Source organism: Hypanus sabinus, chromosome 12 (genome assembly GCF_030144855.1).
Source record: "Hypanus sabinus isolate sHypSab1 chromosome 12, sHypSab1.hap1, whole genome shotgun sequence".
NCBI lineage: Eukaryota > Metazoa > Chordata > Chondrichthyes > Myliobatiformes > Dasyatidae > Hypanus > Hypanus sabinus.
This window is the reverse complement of record NC_082717.1, coordinates 29,312,154-29,336,663: the sequence shown is the minus strand read 5'-3', so window position 1 is coordinate 29,336,663 and position 24,510 is coordinate 29,312,154. Positions and strand designations below refer to the sequence as shown.

The 24,510-nt window shown below is 37.7% G+C and overlaps 1 protein-coding gene across 2 annotated transcripts in view; it reads right to left on the bottom strand.

Annotated features, from left to right (window-relative positions):
- Positions 1-24,510, bottom strand: part of fbxo11b (F-box protein 11b) — a 124,873-nt gene that overhangs the window by 28,019 nt on the left and 72,344 nt on the right. For both annotated transcript variants that reach the window (XM_059985704.1, XM_059985703.1), the window contains 13 exons: positions 21,252-21,335; positions 21,040-21,172; positions 19,402-19,508; positions 19,195-19,306; positions 14,266-14,372; positions 14,041-14,178; positions 4,620-4,837; positions 4,447-4,532; positions 4,260-4,354; positions 3,384-3,506; positions 3,211-3,296; positions 896-972; positions 644-787 (listed from right to left, as the gene is read on the bottom strand). In XM_059985704.1, the coding sequence (XP_059841687.1) occupies positions 644-787; positions 896-972; positions 3,211-3,296; positions 3,384-3,506; positions 4,260-4,354; positions 4,447-4,532; positions 4,620-4,837; positions 14,041-14,178; positions 14,266-14,372; positions 19,195-19,306; positions 19,402-19,508; positions 21,040-21,172; positions 21,252-21,335 (1,510 nt within the window). The remainder of the gene's footprint in view (positions 1-643; positions 788-895; positions 973-3,210; positions 3,297-3,383; positions 3,507-4,259; positions 4,355-4,446; positions 4,533-4,619; positions 4,838-14,040; positions 14,179-14,265; positions 14,373-19,194; positions 19,307-19,401; positions 19,509-21,039; positions 21,173-21,251; positions 21,336-24,510) is intronic.

Below are 24,510 nucleotides of genomic sequence, written 5' to 3'. Positions count from 1 at the left end.
TGCTAACTTCTCATTTGTAAACTTACTGCACTGGCAGTTAATAGGTTATTCTTATTTTGACCTGGTGTATTCTGCACTCTTCTCCAATATCAAATACAACACTTACAATCCTTCAAACCAGTATTTCTCAATTTATACAACTGACAACTGGAGATTTGCCAAACTTCAAACATACAAAAAAAAAGTGTTTTACAACAGCTAGGACCCCAAGACATAGCCATGTACCTTTCAGAATGCAACTAAAATAGCTTTACTTCAAATATGCAAATATGAAAAGATACAATTCAGAAATATAATAATAGTGGTAGAAGGCTCTCTGTATGAAACAATCCTCAGGCTTCAAGAGAATTAAGCATACCAAATAGGAAGTAAGGAACTCAGCTGTTAAGGACACGAGAGCTCATTCTTGTTCTAATCTGTTTTTTTTTAAAACGGATGGTGACCAGCAGGACTCCTAAGTGATTTCCCCCTTCCGCTCCAAGAAAACTGAAGTAACTTTTAGAAACGTTCTATTTGCCTCACTGACTGAAGTTAACACACCACAAGCCATGGATCATGACAGAACCACAGGCTTGGTAGCAGACAGTCCTATGGGAAGCTAAACTGTGCAATTTAATTTTAAATCTTAAGCTATAAATCTTACCCCTGCCTCCGTTAAATATGCAGATACCCCCGTCTCGGCCATCATGGATTTTGTTCCGTCTGAGTGTGGGATTACTGTCTGTTTTAATCCAAACACCGGCCATTGCATTGTCAAATATTTCATTATCTTCTATAAACCCAAGACCTGTATTAATTGACATCAAGAAATATTTTCACTTGGATCTGAAATTAAGGTGGAATATAAAACAACAGAAAAGCAATGAAACAACCTGTAACTACATTGGACTCTTACCAGAATTATACACAAGAATGCCGCCATTCTGTCCTCCCCATATTTTGTTGCGCCGAATCTTAGGGTTGCTTCCAGTTCTGTGAATCACAAGTTTTAAACCATGCTAAGACTGATATCTTATTACTGTGCTCTAAAGAAATATTTCCAAATCATAATCTTTAAAACTGTGGCCATTTTCCAATAAAAGTGCAATATAAAACTTCAAGTATAATATAAAAATAAGAAAAAATATGTACTACAGTACAATACAGTTTAATTATTTACAGTGCATTTAGTAAAACTGGCACTATTTATAAAGAACTAGAAGGTAAAATTATTTATAGTAAATCTTCAATAACCCACAAATCTGCCAACCTGAGAAGCTTAATTTCTTATACAGACTTAATTCAATACAAAGCCTTTTGCCACTCCAGGTATACCACTTGAATTGACCTACCATGATGCAGAATGAAGGGGAAAATCCTCTGCAAGATAAAGTATACAAACCACTATAATGGCTAATACAATTAATGTACTATTAATAAAAAATAATAACTTAAAATTCTGTATTTTTCTGCAATGCAATTAGCATTTTAATACATATAAGACAAATTAAAGCGTCCACAAGTGCAAAGGGAAAAAGCATAGATATGCGTTGATCTGCTCTGTAAAATAAGATGTACAGATTTGGCTTTAAGAACATCTTGTGCTCACCACAATTATCAGTTGGCAAATCCTAGACCTTCCAGAAAAAGCAGAAAGTAGCAATGTTTGAACAAAAGCAGCACAAAATAAATACATGTTTTAGGGATGTACAAAAGAAGTATTGTTATTTTATGGTAGTGGCATTCTAAGAACAGAATTGTTGGTTTTCAAATACCAAACAAAATCATGTTCCAATGAACAGAAAGAAAATTTCACAGCAAAGTGAAATCCCCCACAAAAGTCCTCCTCAAGATCCCGTATGCCTTCGAGAGCACGAATCAAGAATAAACAGAGGAATGTTCCTAATAATTCTGATTAACATCAGCAACTGTTCTTCATTCATGATTTCTAAACTGCCTCTTGATTGCTCTGCTTGGCTTTTTTATAAAAATGTTTCCATTATAAAGCTTGTGGATTGTAATTGGGCATAAGAGTCACCCAACCACCAAACCATGGGGCACCTCACAGAAGGTGTTCGCAACCACAATAGCATTTGCCCAAAACAGATCCACATTGTGTAATCAAACTGCAAGGACAGCAGTTCAAAAATTGCACAAGAAGCAAATATAATGAGAAGGTGTCTTTGCTGTTCCAAATTACATTTCTCAATGGAATCACTACTGAAGTACTTCACTAGAAATAAAGGGACTAGTTTAGTGTTATATAAAAGTGCAAAAGTAGCCAGGGATTCTCGTTATCATCACATATTTACTTATCATTATGTTCCTTTCAATAAACAACAGAATTACCATGATCTGACTAAACATTTTGTTTCAGAGTTTTACCATGAGCCCAGCAACACAAGTTTAAAAAAATACTGACATTAGAAAACATTTCCACAGCATGTAATCGAAAAGGTGTTTCACATCTCTAACCTGGAACTTCTCACTTTTTTAAAAATTTCCATACAGTTTGCACATTACCACCTTACCTTCCACTTTGTATAGCAGATGCTTTCACAGACTTTTCTAACAAACAGCTTTGCCACTTTTAGCACAATATCATGGCTGCCGTATGTGGAATCTTCTTGATCTGGTCTGATGCTTACCATTACAGATAAGCCACAAATTTATGTCATAGTTACAATATAAAAATACAAATTGCCTTCCAAGTTTATTACATCCAGTGAATGGCCAAACATTCCTGGTTTGTAAATACACTATAAAATGTGACAGATTTAAATTTTTATCCAAATCATTTTCAGCTATTTAATATTACACATTTACACATGTAGGAAGAAAACCCTGTCTTTGCACTGTCACATTACAAAAATTCCTTCAAACATTAAAATACTAAATGGAGTAGCATTACAGCTAGGTTGAAGGAAAATTGTGGTCACACCAGTAAAACTTAGCAAACCAAAAAAGTCATAACATAAGTGATGTGCAATGCTCTTCAATGTTTTCGCCATTTGTATAAAATCAGTCAACAGCATACTTAATGGCAAACAGTCAGTCTGACTGTGCCATTCACTTTTTGTCTCCTCAAAAAATAACTCTACAGATTTAATATCTACATGATAAACTACTGCCTTATTGTACAGTTTCTTCCTATCTGTGCTAAAAGCTGAAGGGACAAGATAATTGGAAGTTAAAAATTAGAACAGTGACTAATATGAACATGCATCTTACCTGATCTGAACCCCTGAGTACATATGGTTGTAGATATCATTATCTTCAAGCACTCCATGGCCATTGTCATAGAAGTAAACACCCACCTTACAAAACAAACACTCTTGTCATGGATACTGTAGCACTGGTGACCCACAAGATTTATGAAAGTATCTAATTGAAGTGGACTGTACCTGTTTGCCACTATGTATTCTGTTCCGCCGTAGCACCGGTGTACTTCCTGTTGTTACCCACACACCTGCCAGGGTATTACTGTACACTTCATTTTCTTCAATTACACCTTGCCCTTTCTCGTGCTTAAGAAACAAAAGTCAATAAACTGAAATTTAGTGCAGACTGACAAGCTACATTACCCACAAATTGTAATATTGCATATTATGAATGCAATTCATGCTGAAAATATTAAAATCGTATCAATTTATATAGTTTTTACAATCATCCCCTATAGTCCACCTCCCTTAAACAGATTAGTTTGGTGTGCACTTTGCTTTTGTTGATTCTGATTATTAATTCTTAATTTTGATTTCCCTACAACAATTAAGGAATTAGGGCAAAAAGAATCAATCACTTTACTGAAATAGCAATTGTAATTATCTAAATTACAAAGACAGGTACTAAGGGGAAAATAAACATTGTTTATATGCAGATAATCCAAACGTTATGGATCACATTCATAGACAAAGTCCAAAACAGGATTCTGAAAATATAGATACCTGTTAGAACAGACAGAGAGCCAAAAAAGCTGAAATTCCAATTAACAAGTTCACAATCATTATTTTTACTATTTCTGCTTCCCCAATTATATTTTTGTCAGTCTATTTAACAATTAATTCAGCAACAATTATAAGAGTAGCAAAAGAAATACAGTAGTCTGAAATTTTCATATTTTAAAATGTTAAGTAGCTATTACAAATTTAACTTCCAATTTAAAGTTGTCTCTTAAAGCAAGGTCATGACAATTTCATTTTCTTTTCCTGTTCATTTTAGTCTTTCCCATCCCCATGCCTATACAAGCATAAACACAAACATGTCCCTTTTTACAGACTTACCACATAAATACCTCCATGCTGGCCATCATGAATTTTATTTTGACGGACAATTGGACAACTATTTGTTCGAATCTGAATTCCGGCTAATGCATTTCCTAGTATAAAAATATCACATTTTTAAACAATATAGACTTAAAAACTAAAGATCTAAAAACTTGAATTAAGGTAATTATATTCCACAACTTACCATAAATGTCATTCGCCTCTATAAGGCCCCTACCATCTCCAAAGATGTAAACCCCGCCCTGATTTCCATTAAAAATAGCATTTCCCCTAGGGAGTGAAAAACAAAGGCAAAAAACATTAATCTATCCAGAAAAATATTTATTTCACTGAGTATAATGATAGTAAAAGCCTTACCTAATTGTTGGATCACTATTTGATGTAATCCACACACCAGCAAAATTGTTTGCATAGATTTTGTTTTCTAAGAACTGGCCTCGACCTTTCTCGTGTACATAAATTCCACCCGTTTGGCCATGATGAATTTCACATTTAACCACTGTGGGGTTGGCATAGGCTTTCACCTCAAAACCAGCTATTCGATTACGATGAATATTACAGCTTTCAAAGTAACCCTGAAACAAATAAAATCAGTTTTTTTAATCATTTATTGTGAATTTATAAAAATGAAGTACACTGATTGGAAATCTGAGCATTTTGTAATTGACAAAAGACATTAAGAACATAAGAAGTAGGAGCAGGAGTAGGCCATCTGGCCTGGCAAGCCTGCTCCACCATTCAAAAAGTCCATGGCAGAACTGGCCATGGACTCATCTTCACCAACCTGCCTTTTCCCCATAACCCTCAATTTTCCCTACTTTGCAAAAAAATCTATCCAACTTTGTCTTAAGTACATTTACTGAGGTAGCCTCCAATGCTTCACTGGGCAGAGAATTCCATCGATTCACCACTCTCTGGGAAGAGCAATTCCTCCTCATCTCCGTCCTAATTCTACTCCCCCAAATCTTGAGGCTATGTCAGACTAATAGATTCTAATAGATTTAAAGGAAACGCAAAGAAAAGATTAAAGATTTTAATTATTAGCTTTTAAGAAAAGTACTCTCATGGAGTCATAGAAGACTACAGCATAGAAAATATTCCTTCTGCCCATCTAGTCTGCGCCAAACCATTAATCTGCCTTGTTCCGTCAACCTGCGCCTGGAACATCCTCCAGTTGTGCTGCATGAATTACCCCTATTTAATTTTACATAACTCTATCAGATTTCCCCTCAGCCTTCTTGGTTCCAAGGAATAAAGACCTTACCTATTCAACTTTTCCTAATAACTCCCGTCATCCCAGCAATATGCTTCTATATTTTCTCTGCACTCTTTCAATCCTATTTGCATCGTTCCGGCAGGCAGGTGACCAAACTGCACACAATGCTCCAAATTAGGCCTCACCAACACCTCGTATTGCAGAGTCTGTGCAGCACTTGATGGATGAATGGCCAAATTCTGCTCCTACATCTTACAGTCTTATACAATTTCAACACATTCCAACTCCTGTACTCAAAACATTTGATTTATAAAGCTTTCTTTATAATATGATCTATTTGTGGAGCCACTTTCAAGAAATTTTGGATTTGAACTCCCAGACCCCTGCTCTACCACACACCTCATTGTGTAAAACCTATCCTAGTTGGCCCTTCTAAAATACAACACCTTACAGTTGTTGCATTAAATTCCATCTGCCATTTTTCAACCAACTCAGATCCCTCTGCAAGCTGTGACAGTTTTTCTCACTATCCACTGCACCCCCAACCTTGGTATTACAACAAATTTGCTAATCCAGTTCATTACATTATTATCCAGATTTTGTTTTATATAGAGCACTATGCAAAAGTCTTAGGCACCATAGATTTTTATTACAAGTTTTGTTTTAGATGTTTAGTTTTTGCCTTGAGCATTAGTTGTTTCAATAGTAAAGAACAAATTTAAGATCTCCAAAGATTAATTTTCCAAAAAATTAAATGTTATAGAATTTTTTTAGACTATTCCAAGATGGCGGCGCAACGCAGCTTGCAGCAGTCTCTCCAGAGTTGATATCTGTTATTTGTTAAGCGGGGTGCCGTGCACAATCCTAATCTGATGAAAAACGGACGTGGGAGCACGGAGGAACATAAACTGCTACTGCTGTTGTGAGGTCCGAGTCCCTACTGGGAAGAACAGGCCCCCTGTCCTTGGGATCACGTTGCCGGTGGTGTCTTAATGTGCTTGGCAGAGGATGGTGCTCAGAGAGGCTATGCTGGAGGCTATGTCGGAGGCTCGGAGGTTCGACGGACTCAAGAGTCCACTGCGGTCGGGGAGCTTTTCATTGTGTGCTGCGTCTGCGAGCTGAGTCCGGCGGCACCTTGGAAATCCACAGCAAGGTATTCCCTTCTGTCGCCTGCATGGGCTGACAAGTCTATCAGGACCCTGAGGACTTGTGGAAACTGTGTGGTGGTTTCTTTCAAACTTATAGTCTTTTAACGTCCTTGGACTATTTTTTACTCTGCCCATGGTCTTTTTTTTAAATCAATTCTGGTACTGTTTGCATTGTTGTAAATATATGTTAACTATAACTATATGTAACTATGTGGTTTTGTGTAGGTCTTGTAGCTTTAGTTTTTGATTTGTTGGGTGGTAGAGTTGGTCTCCTGATTTGGTGTGTCTGGGTAGTCTTGTTTAGTCTGGTGGGTTTGGAGCTCCTTCCGGGAACACGCTAAGATGGTAGCACAGTATTAATACGCAGCAGCCTCTCACGACTCTGGATTGGGGATTGCCAAACGTTATGTGGATTTTCTGGTGTAGTCTGTTTTGTCATGTGCTTTTGTGATATCATTCTGGAGGAATGTTGTTTCATTTTTTAACTGCATTGCATTTGTGGTTCCTAAATAACAATAAACTGAAATTCAATTCAATTCATTAGAGAAAGTAACATATTAAGATCACTTTTCAAATGAATACTTGATTACTTCATAGGTACAAAGCCCAGTGTATGATTAAACAAAGATAACAAACAGATGTTATGATCAATGACATATTGAGTTGAATGAATTTCAAATGATGAACTGAAACGGGTATACAAAGAAATCAACTCGGCCAAACTAAGGCTGTCAAGAGAGTGTGGCATCTGCGAAGCCTCCCAAGCACAAATTACACAGTAAACAAAAGTTTCAAGATGTGTTATCAAAGCTCTTCTGAAGAAGCACAATGAAACAAGCAAAGCCAAGAACCAGAAATGCAGTGGTCAATCACAGAAACTGAGTACAGCAAAAGAAAGACATCAAACTGACATTTTTTTTCTAAAACAGAAGTAGTTCACCACTGTTATCAGTTCTGAACTCACAGAAACCACTGGAACCCAAGTACACCCCTCTATAGTCCAGAGAAGTTTTGTCAGAAGCGGTCTTCATAGCAGAGTTGCTGCCAAAAAGCCATTCCTCTGAAGTGGAAGCAAAGCCAAAAGACTAACCTATGCACAAAAACACAGGAACTGGAGTGCCGAACAATGGTAGCAAGTACTCTGGAATGAAAAGTCAAAATTTGAAATTTCTGGCTCAACAGGAGGCAGTTTGTCCATAGAAGAGCAGGAGAAAGCTACATGGATGAATGTCTGCAAAATTAATGGAACCTCAATGCTGAGAAGTACAAGCAGATTCTCATCCATCAAGCAATACCACCAGGGGGTATCTGATCGGTCCCAACTTCATTCTGCAGCAGGACAATGACCACAAACACATGTCCAAGCTCATAAACAACTATCTTCAGCAAAAAGAACAAGGAGCTCTGAACAGATAGTATGGCCTTCACAGAGCCTTGATCTCAACAATATCAACGCTGTCTGGGATTACCTGGAGAGGCAAAAATAAGGAGACAGCCGAAGTCCACAGAAGAACTGTGGCAAGTTCTCCAAGATGCTTAGAACAACCTACCTGTTGCTTTCAAATTGCAAGCCAGTGTAACCAAGAGAACTGATGCAGTTTTAAAGACAAAGGGTGATAACACCAAATATTGATTTTGTTTTTTTTTTACTGATTATTGCTCTTTATAGTACATTTTTTGGTACTTGGAAATTTTTCATTATTTTTGAAAGGAACTTTTGCTTTACAGAACCTTTTTTTTTACATGTGCCTAAGACTTTCAGGCAGTACTGTTGGCGACAAACAACAATGGACCCAACACCAATCCCAGTGACACACCACTAGTCACAGCCACCAATCAAAGAGGAAACCATCTACAACCACTCTCTGGCTTCTTCCACAAAGCCAATGTCTAACTCAATTTATTACCTCATCTTGATTGCCAACCAACTAAACCTTCCTGACCAACCCCTCCCCCCCCCCATGTGGGATCTTGTCAAAGGGCTTCTAAAGTCCACATAGACAACGTCCACTGCCTTGCCTTCATCCTTCTTTAGCTAAATCAGTAAACTAGTTTACATCTTATGGAAATGTTTGCTTGATGATGAACTTCAATAACCTATTAGGTTAGTACTGACTGCCAACTTTACCTATCATTACTCTTATTGTTATAACCACAACAAAACCAGCAATCACCAGCTCAGCTTTTTCCTACCTGAATAATAAGAATTTTACCCATAATTACTTCTGTATCATCTCACCTGCAACAGTTAACATGTAATTTGAATTTTTTTTGTTCCACCCAGAACCAAATCCTGTATGGCTACTATTCCCAGGAGAGTCTAACTCTAAATTCACACCCAGAAATGCTTTATTACTTTAAATTTTGATTTCTCTGATGCCATCTTCAAATACATAATACGCGTAAATACAGCAAAAGTGCTTTTGGAACATGCCAGCCCTCTACAAGCCTTCTTCGATTTACTTCAAATGTCAACCTCATCTAGAATTTCATATTAGCCTACAGCATACAATATTTCCATTCCACTATTCAGGGTCTTAAAATTTCTAGCTCTCAGTCCTCTTCTAATAATATTAAAGTGACTTAATTGCTACTAATCATCAATAAATCATGATTGCATGGCCAGATTCTGCTCCAATTCCATCTACAAGGTTTGCTGATCGGAAATAAAGACCAACATGACAACCTTCACTCAATGTCAGAAAAAACAAAAGAGCTGGTCATCGAGAAGAGGACGTTGACAGCTTCAGTTCCAAAGAGTGAACATCAGCAATAACCGGCGCTGGTCCAACAGAGGACACCACAACAAAGAAAGCTCACCAATACCTCTACATCCTCAACGGGCTGCAGACATTTGGCATCATAAAACGCATCCCATCTGAATGCAAAAATCTGCAGAGCCGTGGAAACAGTTCAGCACATCACCAAAACCAGCCTCCCCACTGTAGATTCTGTTTAAACTTAGTCCTTCCGAGAAGCAGCCTGCATAATCAAAGGCTCCATGACCCGTAACATTCACTTTGCCTCTCTCCATTGGGCAGAAAATACAAAAGCACATACCACACAAACTCAAGGACACCTTTTGCCCTGGTGTTACAGCACTATTGAATAGTTCCCTAGAACAGTAGCTCTCAAACAACTTCTGCTCATGGCCTACTTGTAACTTTTAATTACCTCTGTGGACCCCACACTCCATAGTCTTCGTCAGCTGTAAATTTTTTTGGACCACTCTATTAAGTATTCTAATATACAGTTAATATTTATGCTTCATTTGCTTCATCTAGCATTACTTTCCCATTCATTTCATTCAGGGTTCCAATTAAATTATATATATTAATTTATTTTTTATTTATTTTAAAAAATATTTCATTAAAACAATAAACTTATCATGGTCCATTCAGAAAGTCATATGTTCCCCAGTTTCGTGCTACTTATGTGCGGTCCCTACAAAATCCAGCATGTCCCCCTGGAAAAGATGGACTCTTAATGTCACATTCTACCTTATTGTGATCTTGCACCTTGTTGTCTACCCGCCTGTACTTTTGCTGTAGCTATTGTATTTTATTCTGCATTTTGTTATTTCTACCTTGTATTACTACCTCAATGCACTGTGTAATGATTTGATTTGTATGAACAATATACAAGCAAGGATTTCCATTATATATTGTGAAAATATTGAACCAATATAACAATTCTTCCAAACTTACAACTATGTCATCTCAAATTACACTTTTATATAACTAAATTCCACTGACTTGTTCAACCCTATTGAACTTGATTGAACAAAAATCCTTTAAATGTATTCTGAGCCCAAGTCACTTTTAATAATTATTCCCGGACATTTGACTTGCCCTTCTGGTACAGAATCATGTTCTGTGTCAAGCACATTCAAAGAGAAAGCTCCATGATGCCAGGCAGCACAGGAATCCTCAACCTATCCATATTTCTTCCAGATGCAAACTAAATTAGTCTTTAAGTCCTCTTACCTGCACTGCAGTTGCTGTACCAGCCTGTTTAAATCTGGGGGAATAAAAAGTACAAAAAAGTTTTAAAAAAAGGTGCATGCACAGTTTTTTTAAAAACTTTTTTTCATACTTTTCATTTACCCCCAGGAACTATGGTGCCCATAAACCTGTTACAATTTTGGCAGAGAGAGAAAAAGCCTGAATTGACAAAAAGACTGATATCTATTGTTTCTTATCTCTTGCTTGGGGAATGGAAATAAACAGTAACTGTTTTCAAAAGCAACCAAGTGCACCACACATTCACTCAGCAAGAACGACATAGAACAGAATTTTATAAAGCTGCTTCATGGATAAAACCATTGGGCAAAGCCTTTAAGTCAATGAAGCAAAGAAGGCTTCTAGTCTAACAATACCATCAACTAACACTAGTTCAGTTTCCAAAACTCTGAAAAATAACAAGCAAACCAACTTTACTTTATTGTAATAATATGGTACGATGACAATACTAATTTCTTTTAAAAATATACACTACATATGTTCACTGCAGTAAAAATCTCATACAAGCAAAAATTTGCATTTACAGAGCGCCTCCACTGGAATGCTATTGCAAATTAATATCTCAAGGTTGTATATGGTTTACCTATTTTACTAAAAAAAATTTACTTCGAACCTTTGAAATTTATAAGGGTAAGGATGCTGTCAAAATATGCTTTTAGCAGGAAGGAACAGTTGAATAAAATTAATTTAATGACATTAATTTTATTAGATTAGTGCACCTTTTGTATAAAATTTCCAAAAACTAAATGCAGGCAAAAATTGATATTTTTCTTCAAGTTACTTAATTTCTACAAAATCATCATTGCGCTCTCCTAATTTGGCTTAGCAAAGTTTAAAATGAAAGGAGAGATAAAAAGAAATATAAATTTAGACAGTCACTGGGTTCTGAAACTATGTAACTGGACGTTTTAAAAAAAGATAAACATTGGCAAAATAAGCAGAGTATGTTACAATTGGTCTCTGTATATGCTTTTCCTTTCAATGTTCAGATCACAAATATCAACTAATGTGAAACGTACTTCATGAATGCAAATCTTAATAGCAAAGAAAGATGTTGTATCTTGAGAATTTGAACCACAAGAGTCAAAGTCTATGAAAATGCATTCAGAAAATAAAATTTGGATTATTGACAAATTAATAATTACATCATAAAACCATAAGATATAGGAGTAAAATTAGGCCATTCGACCTATTATGTCTGCTTGCCATTCAATCATGGATTATTTTTTCCCTCAATCCCAATTTCCTGCCTTCTGCCGATAAACTTCAAACCCCTTACCAGTCAAGTACCTGTCCCTTAAATATAACAGAGAACGTTGCTTCCACAGCTCTCCATGGAAATGAATTCCACAGATTCACTCCACACCTGCTGAAAAAAATTCTTCCTCATCTCAGTTTTAAAGGAACATCCATCCCTTTATTCTAAGGCTATGCCCTCGAATCATCGAACACGGCAGCAAAAACAGCACAAAAAATGCACTTTTCTACATTGCTTCCATTTTCTGCACACAACAATGCAGAAGAAGTGGCTGTGGCTGAGAAATCTACTTAGTAAGTCAGTCAATGACTTGTTTCAAACTGTCAAAAATTTGACAGTCACATAACACAGATGTCTTCTGATTTATGAAAACTCAAAATTGGAAAACTATGAGAAATATGATAGAAAATATCAGTGCAACAATATACCTTAGGAAATGCATTTTAAAATGAACTTTGCAAATGAAAAAAAGTTTCAAGTAAGACTATCTTCATGATACAACTTTTCATTCATTCAAAACGCAAGCACAGAACAGTAGTTAGCACAATCATTGATCATAATTTAGTTTAGTTCAGGAACACACTACCTTCAAGAACTGTAGTTTGTCAAGTATTTTGTTAATAACAAATATATTCATTGTGAATCAAGAGACCAGTGAAATTAAACAAGGTAGCTATAATATGTTCAAGGTAAAACTGTAACAGAAAGATGTTTTTTTCTCGGGTAGGTACATGCCAATCTACCAGCAGCTTAAAAACTGGTCATGATTGTACGAGTAGGAAAATTTATGAGAAACATTGGAAGACTATACATCTTAAAGGCATAATTGGAGATCTTGAAGAGCTATAAAAGCTTTTTTTTAATATATATAGGTCAGGCTCTGCACTACTCCAGAAATAACTAAACAGTAATTCCCCAAGCATCATGCTCAATCACACTTAGTTCTGGAAAATTATTTTACACATCCAAAATAAAGTGTGAATCATTCCAATGAAATAAAAACAGCATTAATATCACTAATTAAACAAACTTATGATCACCTCAAGGGGATTCTGAAGGAATTGATGTTCTTCTAGTGAGTATATATGAAATAACTAATCAATACTAGTAAAGCTTAAAAGAAATTGTAAACTGACAGAATAAAGAACAGAGTTATTTGAAATCATATCTAGCTTTTGACAACCATAGAGCTACACAGCAAAGAAACTGGCAAAATCATGTACACTACTTCTGATTTTATCCCCCCCCCCCACCCCCAACATTACCCCTGATATACTACCTATTCACCTATACACCATGTAGTGGCCAATTAACCGATATTTCCATGTCTTCAGGGTGTGGGAGAAAACCCAAGAAAACACAGGGAAAAGATACAAATTCTACACTAACAGCACTTGAAGTCAGGATTGAACAAGGGTCACTGGAGCTGTTAAAGATCAAAGTTCAAGTAAATTTACTATCAAAGTGCACACATGTCATCATATACTACCCTGAGATACATTAGGCAGTTTCTCTACCATTTCCACCATTGCACAGCTCCTCAAAGATAGCACAATGAAATATAAGCCCTGACACTACTTGCTGTAAAAAAAGTTTTCAGGACATTGCAGTACTGAAAAATGCCAAAATCATTTTGTTGAACAAGCTCAAGAATAAAAGCAACCTAGACAAGACTTCATTCACTATCAACAGAACTTACTTAGTTTTAACAAGATGTCAGTAACAGCCTCATTTTTCTCAAGATAAATAATAAGCTTCTAATATCTTGACCTCTATCCCAATAACAAAGTACAATAACTTTTTTTCAAGTAACAAAATCACAACTCCTAAAAGTAATGTGCCAGGAATTCATTTACGAGCTGAAACATTTTGGCTGCAGTAGCATAAGAATTTGCAAGTTTGTGAAGTTTCAGTATACAATTTCAAATTAGATTGCACGAAATTGAATTTCTAACAAAAGGCATATTACCATGAGGAAACCTAATTGACTGTGGTCAACATCAACAGTAACAAATGAGAGCAAATTCTTCTAGTACAAATTGTGATGAATTGCTACATTCCAGTCCAGACATTCACTCTGTTGACTAATTCAGTAATCAGCTATCAAATTCTTATTGAAAGTATTAAGAGTTACCATGCCATGATCAAATGTGAAGACCCCAACATCACGCCCATGGTGAATTTGATTTCTCCTGATGATAGGATTTCCATGGTTTTTTACCCAGATTCCAGCAAGAGCATTGTTTGAAATTTCATTGTCCTCATAAATTCCCTATGAAATTAAAAAAGATTATACTGAGCTATGGACAGGAAACAAAACAGTTTAATAAAAAGTTACCTTCATTATGTACCAACATACCTGTGCATGATCTGTTATATACAACCCAACATTTTCACAGTCACTAATGTTGCAGTGCTTGATTGTTGGAGATGCTCCCTGGCCACTGACACACACAGCAGAGCCAACTGTAACAATAATAAATCTTTTTTTTTAATCATTTCATTAACAATGTATGTCTGGGAGTGAAAACTAACTTTAGTCACATGGTAAAATTCAAAGTTAGGTTAATGTACATCATTTGATTCTGTCTTTTCAAAAGTCCAGAAATATTTTATAAAAGACAACTTGCATTTATATTTCTTTGACATAAAAAAAACATCCAAATAGATTTTAAAGAAGCTTGATACAGAAGCAGATATTAAGAAGCTATGAGATGGCATTAAAAGCTAGATCACAGAAGTGGATTGAAATGATCAATAGGGAGTGGAACATAAACCTAGGATAGGCTTTACCTTGCCTTGAGCAACTGGATTCTGGACTTCCTGTCAGATTGCCAGCAGCTGGTAAGAGTGGGATCCCTCACCTCTGCCCCTCCGACCCTCAACACCGGTGCCCCTCAGGGCTGTGTCCTAAGCTGCCTCCTTTACTCTCTGTGTGACTATGTCGCCACCCACAGCTCCAATCTGCTAACTAAATTTGCTGACAATACTATACTGATTGGCCTAATCTCAAATAATAATGAGGCAACCTACAAAGAAGTCATCACCCTGACACAGTGGTGTCAATAGAACAACCTCTCCTTCAATGTCGCAAAAACAAAGGAGCTGGTTGTGGATTACAGGAGGAACAGAGACAGGTTAACCCCTATTGACATCAAAGGGTCTGAGGTTGAGAGGGTGAACAGCTTTAAGTTCCTTGGCATGAACATCACCGAGGATCTCACGTGGTCTGTACATAGCAGCTGTGTGGTGAAATAAGCACAACAGTATCTCTTTCACTTCAGACAGTTGAAGTTTGGTATAGGCCCCCAAATCCTAAGGACTTTCTACAGGGGCACAGCTGAGAGCATCCTGACTGGCTACATCATTGCCTGATATGGGAACTGTACTTCCCCAAATTGCATGGCTCTGCAGAGAGTGGTGCAGGCAACCCAGCACATCTATAGATGTGAACTTCCCACTATTCAGGACATTTACAAAGACAGGTGTGTAAAAAGGGCCCGAAGGATCACTGGGGATCTGAATCACCCAATTACAAACTGTTGCAACTGCTACCATCTGGGAAACGGTACCACAGCATAAAAGCCAGGACCAACAGGCTCCAGGACAGTTTCTTCCACAGGCCATCAGACTGATTAATTTGTGCTGATATAACTGTATTTCTATGTTGCATTGATTATCCTGTTGTACATACTATTTATTATAAGTTACTATAAGTTGCATATTGCACATTTAGACAGAGATGCAACGTAAAGATTTTTACTCCTTATGTATATGAAGGATGTAAGTAAAGTGAATTCAATTCAATTACGTGTGGCTCTAAGTGAGCATGGGTGAAAGAAAATTTAAGTTGGGAGAATTAATCTCCTTGAGAGGTGGAGATAAGGCTGTTGGATTGGCATGAATGAAGGAAGTGCAAACTCATAAAGGAATTTAAACTGCAGAACAAGAGTTTTTAAAAAATGAGGCTTGGGGGTACCCAAAACCAAAATGAGTTAGTATTAAAAGAGTCAATAAGCAAGTTGAATGAATAGAGCATGTTTAAATTCATGAAAGGAGTGGGATAACGACCAGGATCTTTTATTAAAACGATCATTTATCATTTGATAAATGTTCAAGTTTAATTGTCATTCAACCATATATAAAGACCCATGAATACAGCCAAATTAAACAGTGTTACTCCAAGGTCAAGGTGCAAAACATAGTACTAAAAGTCATAAACAGCACAAGGTATATATAGCACATACTGTATAAGATAGCATGAAAATACAGTCATACAAAAAAAATCCAAGATCCTGAGTCCATGAATTTTGCAGCAATCTGCAGAACACAATACATCTTGTCTTCTACTGAGCAAACACTAGAGGACAGCACCAACTCAAGCATGAACGCCACACTACACGGCCTCCTGCAGTCCAGTGGAGCACACCGACTCCGCCACTTTTCTCCTGGGTGGCTGTAAACCACACCACAGCTTGTGGCATAGTTGCCACTACAACTGAGGACACTCAGCTCCCCCGCCACTCATCAATAAATCAGTGAATTGGATGTGAAGTATTCCACGTTAACAATGTCCAAAGGGGTCTTGTGATCGTAAGAAAAAATGACTAAAACTATCATTAGCTGTTAAGAATGCACACCTCCTTTGCTCACCAACTCTGACTCTCAGATACAGGCAACAGCATCATCTGCACTGTCCAGCTCCTTCAGTTTCTCCACCTACGAGAAATTTGCTGATGGGGTAGACCTGCAATACTTCAAGTTCTTAAATGTCCAGCAGGGTCTTGATATCATAAAAAATACATCTAAAAAGACACCACCACCTTTGTTGGCCCTGTAGAAGCCAATGCATCTGAATACTATGCCATCTTACTGGAAATATACTCAATGACTGAAATGTGTGCAGATGACAGTTTCAGTGGCAGATGGGGTAAGCTGAGGAAGGGACAAGTGACATTACAGGAATGGAAGTGGTCTTTGTGATGGAACATAACCCATTTAAATAATTTCACTGCTACAAATGATCCAGTTATCAATTTTAAAGATCTGTGAGGAACCAGAAGTATGTTTCTGAAAGCAAATGAAGCAAACAAATTTTGAAGTTAATCTTATTGAGATGATACACTTTTCTTATCGAATGGCGGACAGAGCAGGCTCGATGGGCCAGATAGCCGACTCCTGCTCCTATTTCTTATGCTCTAAATCCACATATTTAAAGTACACCAAAGCTAAAATTATACCCATAAAAAGGTAGCAAAAACATAGGCACTGATAACAAGACCTAGAACTCCAATTTGCTTTCTTGGCCTACTGACACCACTTCTTGCTCCCCACATCTGCAACACACATGATCACAAGTGTAATGGGGGTTGGAGGTTGGGCATAGGAGAGAAAATGAGTAAGAGGTAAAAACGCATACAAATGCCACATCCTGGTAACGGTTTTACTGCTAATGTTGTCAGATATTTCATGTGATGGTCTTTCTGTAAAAGTAGTGTGTTCTGCTGGGAGTGTCTGGGTTACAGTTCAGCAATAAGGGATGTTAGGAATGTGTGCCATCCAATCAGGACAGTAGAACTAGGAGAAGGTTCTAGAGAACGCTGGGGGAGCAGTTGTTGTGACGAACACTGAGGTGGGTTGAGTTTTTTTTTTCAGCGGGAGATGGAGAGAAAAGGAGTTCGAGAAAACAGGCATTTGGATTCAATCCAGCGGAGACATGCAATCCAATGGAGTCCAAGAGGGGAACTTTTACCAGCAAGTGATGAATAGGAGTTGGTACATTGTGTACAGTGAAAACCACAGCTTCTGGAAGATTTGAGCTCCACCACACACTGTCTGTATAATAGGCTTTTCTTTAAATTTTCTTTCCTTTTATAACCATTAACATTCTTAAACATAATTCTGTACACTGCATACAATTGTAAAATCTGTTACTTCTTGCCAATGGGCGAATGCTCAGGGCAGTAAATCACACAGCATTCACACAAACCAGGGTTTGGGTGGGCGAGACACCCCAACCTCATGGCTAATGAGCCACGTGTCCAGAAACGCACAGTAAAAAGGGATTTCATAAACAATATACTGGACTGAATTGTCATGAATAGATCACTTCCACTATTTTTTTCAGCTCATGTTTTAATGGACCTTGTGGAAAATGGATCACAGCCAAAAAAAAAATGAAAACAAGGGAGAACTAAAGTAGGTCGGGTGAGTGGTGGTGGAGAAGAAACAGGCTGGGGAAATGTACAACATATTTAGCTTCATTACTGCTTCATTTTTTGCCAAGATATTTTGTGTAATAACAAACAAGTTTCATAAACTTTCAGTTTTGCCAGTGCACAGTCACAAATACAAGAATCAAAAATTGAGAAAGAATCTTTTGCTCATTTCCATTCTTCCACAATGCACAGGAAAAGGACAAGACAGAAGAGAATAGTGGAATACTATAGGAATGATAAAGCAGCTTAGATTTTTCTCCATACTTACCCCAAGAACACGAAACTAGAAAGACATGATATTTAAAATTTAAATAATGGCAGTACTGGTAACACAAAATGCTGGAGGAACTCAGCAGGCCAGGAAGCAGCCATGGAAAAAAGTAGTGTTGACGTTTCAGGTCGAGACCCTTCATCAGGAAGCTGTCTAGCCTGCTGAGTTCCTGCAGCATTTTGTGTGTTGCTTGGATTTCCAGCATCTGCAGATTTGTGACAATACAGGAAACTCAGCAGATTAGGCCGCAGCTGTGTAAGGAGAAATGGTTAACGTTTCAGGTCCTTTATAGGAACTGGGAAAGAGTGTAAACATTTTATTAAGAGGAGGGAAGGGGAAGGAGAGAATGTACCTGAGTGGAATGAAAAAGCAGACAAAACAGTACATGGTGTTGGCTAATAGAATCGGGAACAAAGGGAAAAGACAAAAGCAGAGGACGACAAAAATAAGAAAAAAAGTTATAAATGGGCAAATAGACATATTCATCATTTTGACCTTGAACCTTGCTGTCTCTCTTTCTACAAACGTTGTTTGATCAGCTGAGTGTTTTCATTTTGGATTTGATTTCAGTTTTATTAATTTATTCATAATCTATTGACATATTAATATTCACTGATTTATCTAATGTTAACAACACACATAGCGAAAATAAAATTAAATCTGTTTTGACTTAGTTTATGCTACATCAAAACTGTATAATACACGTCATTGTGTAAATCCCAAGTCCGATGTTGGCTTCTTAAAAATACTAACCATTCAGCATGTTTTCAAATAAGACAGGGAAAAAAATGATACTTACCTGTACAAGTACTGCGAATTATGCAGTGATCTATTATTGGACTACAATTCACTGTTATCTCCAAACAGTGGTGTGCATTATGGTGCTGTGCTGATTTATCATCAGGATTAAACTAGAATGAAGAAGAGCATATTTTAAAAATTTGTCCATAGTCAGTTAAGTCTGATTATCAAATTATTTCAAGCCCACTGATTTCACAGAACTTACTCGAATTGTCATATATCCAACATAGGCATCCTCGGAACCTTCCATAAATACAAAGGTAGAATCCCTCGTGTTTTCAATGATGACTTTATCAGCAACTTTGCCCGGTGCTGAAGGTGTATTGAAACAAACCATATGAGCACAACCATACTGTTCACATAAGTCACTATCTTTTATGTAGTGTGTACCCCCGCATTTCAGAAGGACTGTATGCCTAGCAAACTGTCCATAATGTGATTTTCCATAGCACAAACCCTTTCTTCCTCCCCCACCACCTTTGAATGCCATCTTACAGTGGAGATGGGTTCTGATGGGAATTTGTTTCTCAATAGTAATGCTCCTGAAGCTCCGAAGATAAAATAATTGGTTATTTGGGGAAAGAAATATATATACTAAAGTTATTACGAACTCCGTGGAGCATGTGGGGATCTTCCGTTATCCAGGCACTCTTTCTTTCTTTCTTCTCTTTTTCTTTTTTTCTATAGGGATGTTATGGGGAGGGGGGGGGGAAGGGTATTTTTTTTTTCTTTCTGTAATCATTAGAAAACTCAATAAAAAAAGTTTTTAAAAAAAGTAATGCTCCTGAAGATGCATGGTCTATAAACAACAAAATTTAGATTGTATTGTAGGCAGAAGGAAAAAGGGTGCTGCTTTAAATAATAGGAAATGTAAGTTACACTGTTTGATAGGGTATTCTTATACAAATATCAATAGAAGAGCTTGCCTTGTTTGTTTCCAAAGCAAATCTCTGAAGTGGCCTCCTACTGTGAGCCTGCAATCATTGTCTTTGATAAATTAATCCAGTTCTCTGTGTATATTTTATTTTCCCACATAAATTCACAGTAAAGCAAATTTTTATCCCACATCTCAAATTTTTTTTTGCCAGAGGTTTATGAATTCTTGAGAAGCAAATTTCTGTTACGACAATTCAGATAACACAGGGAGGAGGCAAGACCTTAAGATGTAGGAGCAGAAGTAGGTCATTCAGCCCACTGAGTCTGCCCCGCCATTCAATCATGGGCTGATCCAATTCTTCCAGTCATCCACACTTTTGTCTTCTCCCCATACCCTTTGATGCCCTGGCTATTCAGGAACCCATCTCTGCCTTAAATACACCCAATGACTTGGCCTCCACAGCCGCCCATGGCAACAAATTCCACAGATTTACCACTCTCTGACTAAAGTAATTTCTCTGCATCTCTTTTCACATCCTTCAATCCTGAAGTCCTAGAGTCCCCTACCATGGGAAAAAACTTTAATCTGTTCAGGCCTTTTAACATTTGGAATGTACAGACTGTACAGACCATTTAGATTTACTTATTCTAAATATGTTCAAATAAAACTGCTTCTAAATTTATTTGAAATTGTCATTATTTCACCATGACTGAACATTTCAGTCTTGAAATCTTCTCACAAAATTGCATAAGTCTTTCGTTCCTCTGCTCTAGTCTTCCATCTTTTTTCTCCTTTACCTTGGTTAAAACTGATTAGGAACTCAGCAGTATTTCACTTTAAACATAAAACCGTATAACATCAAGAAGAAACTCAACCTAACTTGCAAATTAGATTGAGTTTCCCCTCCATGTTGCCAATAACACAACTACTATATTTGATGCTATTTTGCTGTTCTGCCATATTTACCTGCACCAATCATAGTTATAGGGGATTCGATATAGATCCACTCATCAGTGTATGTACCAGAGTGTACAAAGATAAGGCCGTCAAAGTGTGCTTCCTGAACACCTCCCAAGGCATCTTCAATTGTATCATAATACTATAAGGAAAAAAATATTACTTAGCTCAAATATTACATTTTTTAATGGTGAAAATTCCTAGAAAGAGACAATTCTTACCAACATATTTTCTCTTCCTTTATATCTTGCAGGGCTACTGTAAAAGTGTTCTGCAAATCCAGGCTTTACATGAGCGCCTTTGTACTAAAATGCAAAGTGAAATTACAGCAAAATGTGGAAGTATGACATTATTTAAGTATTAAATGAAATAGAAATTCAGTTAAAAGTCAGAACTCTGCTCAAAACAAATACTTCCTATGATGGTACCTACTATACTGCTAAATATCTACAAAGAAAGCAAACCAATAAACAACTGAAGGTGTTCCATACTTTAGCAAAAACTTATAAGTAAGTGCAGGAAGTTGCTACAAATTTACATCCGCGCTCATTATGATGAATATATTATAACAGTTTTGCTGCTATCCCCATATCTTAATGCATACCAGAGCTCTTCAGCAGACTAAAAATCTAGGGCATCAAATGACATTCAAAGAGCAGGATGAATAAAGCAAATGACATAATAAATGACAATTAGTAAAATATGGTATCAAAAGTGGCATAGAAATATCTTCATCAAACCCACATAGCAACAACCCACACAGCTGTGACCAGAGACCAATCCAGACATCGGAAGGAGGAAATTTCACACAGGTCCACTGCCCGAGTAGAAAAGCCAACAGCGGGTCACTACAGTGAAAAAGAGCTTTGAGCAGCAACCAATCTGGACATCAGAAGTTTTAGGAGGAGGGGATTTCACTCAGGTCCACTGACTGAGTAAAAATGGCAGTAGCAGGTCACTATAGCAAAAAAGAGTGCCCAATTGGCATTTGGGATTGATTAACAGGAAAACATTAAAGGAAGGCGGGATAAGCACAGCGGCCATCATCTAAGTGGACAGAGTCAGAGTGGTGATCTTGAGGCTTTAGCTCTTTGAGGCTTCTGGGAAGAGAGGCTTCAGTCAGAGAAAGTAAACTAAAGAAAAGCTCTAAGTTGTTTTTTTCCCTCCCTTCCTTCTTTATTTCTGCTCAGCTGGGACAGTAGAGATGCCAGGCAAGATTGTGGAATGCAGAAAGGCAAGGAGACCTCCAGTATCCGACAAATACGAATCCCAAAAGTGCATCCAGCTGCAGCTTCTAACATACCACTTTTAGCAGTTAGAGCTAGAACTGGATGAACTCCAGATCATTCAGGAGGCTGAAGAGGTGAAAGATAAGACAGAGAAAAGTCGCTACACCCAAGATGCAGAACACAGATGACTGTGTGACAGTCAAGAAGGGGAAAGGGGTTAAGGAATCAGTGCAGAGTACCCCTGTGGCCATCAACATTTATATCACTTTGGATACTGTTGGAAGGGAGTTGAGCTAATAGTCACGGTGGTCAGGTTTCTGGTATTGAGCCTGGTTCCACAACTCAAAAGGGAAGAAGAGGTGCACTGTGGTAATTGGGGGTTCATTCGTTAAGGGAATAGACAGTAGATTCGATGGAAGAGAACAAGATTCCCGTAAAGGATTGAGTCCTCAGCATTCTGAAGTGGGAGGGTGAACAGCCAGAAGTCATGGTCCACGTAGGGACCAATGACATGGTGAGGACAAGTGACAAGGTTCTGCACAGGGAGTTCAGGGTGTTAGGAGCAAAGTTAAAGGACAGGGCCTCCAGGGTTGTGATTTCAGGATTGCTACCTGTGCCATATGCTAGTGAGGCCAGAACTAGGAAGATTGTGCAGTTTAATACAATGGCCAAGGAATTAGAGTAGGAAGGAGGGCTTAAGATCTTTGGATCATTGGCCTCTCTTTCCAGGGAAGATGCAACCTGTACAGGCGGGATGATTTGCACCTGAACTGGGTGGGGTGGGGGAGGAACTAATACCCTAGCATGAACAACATTTGTTAAACTAGAGTGGCAGGGGTTGGGAAACAGAGTGCCAGAACAGTTAGCAGAGAGGTTATGGAGGCAGATGTCGGTAAAACATCAAAGTTAGAAATCAAAAGGTTGAGCATTGTGTGACTCATGTCTTAAGTTGCATATATTTCAATGTAAGAAATATTGCAGGAAAGGTAGATAGTGGTGCTGAAGGTGAAGTAGCTTGCTTACAAAACAGAGGCAATGTGTAGTGAGGAGAGGCTGTTGATGCAAGCAAAATTGCAGTCAAGATGATGAGTTGCAACTTAAAAGGCAGACAAAATTGAAAGGGGTAAATACAGGACATGAAGTATTACTGAATGTGCACTGTATATGGAATAAGGTAGATGACATTGTAGAAGAGTTACAGATTGGCATGTATGATGTTGTAGGCAACATTGAACCATGACCAAAAGAAGATTATAGCTGGGAGCTGAAAGTCCAAGGATACAAATTGTATTTAAAGGACAGACAGAAAGGCAGGGAGCTTGCTCTGTTGGTAAAAAATGAAATTAGAAAGAGGTGACATAGGGTTCAACCACTGTAGATAGAACTAGGGAACTGCAAAGGTAAAAACACCCTGATGGGAGTTGTATACAGACCCCCAAACAGTAGTAAGGACATGGGCTACAAATTATAACAAGAGATAGAAAATGCATGCCAAAAGGGCAATGTTACAATAGTCATTAGTAGGTTGGGAAAATCAAGTTGGAACTGGACTCCAAGAGGGGCATTTTCTAGAATGCCTTCAAGATGGGTTTTTAGAGCAGCTTGTGGTTGAGCCCACTAGGGAATCAGCTATTGTGGATTGGGTGTTGTGCAATGAATCAGAATTGATTAGAGAGCTTGAGGTAAAAATACTCTTAGGGACAGGAGATCATAATATGATCAAATTCCCCCTGAAATTTGAGAAGGAGAAGTTAAAGTCAGATGCACCAGATCCTTTTTCCCTTACTTTGAGTATTGTGAGCAGTTTTGGGCCCCTTATCTTAGGAAGGATGTGTTGAAACTGAAAAGGGTTCAAAGGGGGTTCACAAAAATTATTCTAGGATCGAATGGTTTGTCACGTGAAGAATGTTTGATGGCTCTGGGCCTGTATTCACTGGTAGAGGGGTGACACCATTGAAACATATTGAATGGTGAAAGGCCTTGATTGTGGATGTGGAGATAATATTTCTAATGGTGGGAGAGTAAGACCAGAGGACATGGCCTCACAATGGAGGGGCATCCTTTTACAATGGAGGTGAGGAGGAATTTCTTTAGCCAGAGAGTTGTGAATCTGTGGAATTCTTTGCTACAGGCAGCTGTGGAGGTCAAGTCTTATGTATATTTAAGGCAGAGGTTGATATATTCTTGAGTGGTCAAGGCATAAAGGGATACAGAGAGAAGGCATGAGATTGGGGCTGAGAGGAAAATTGGT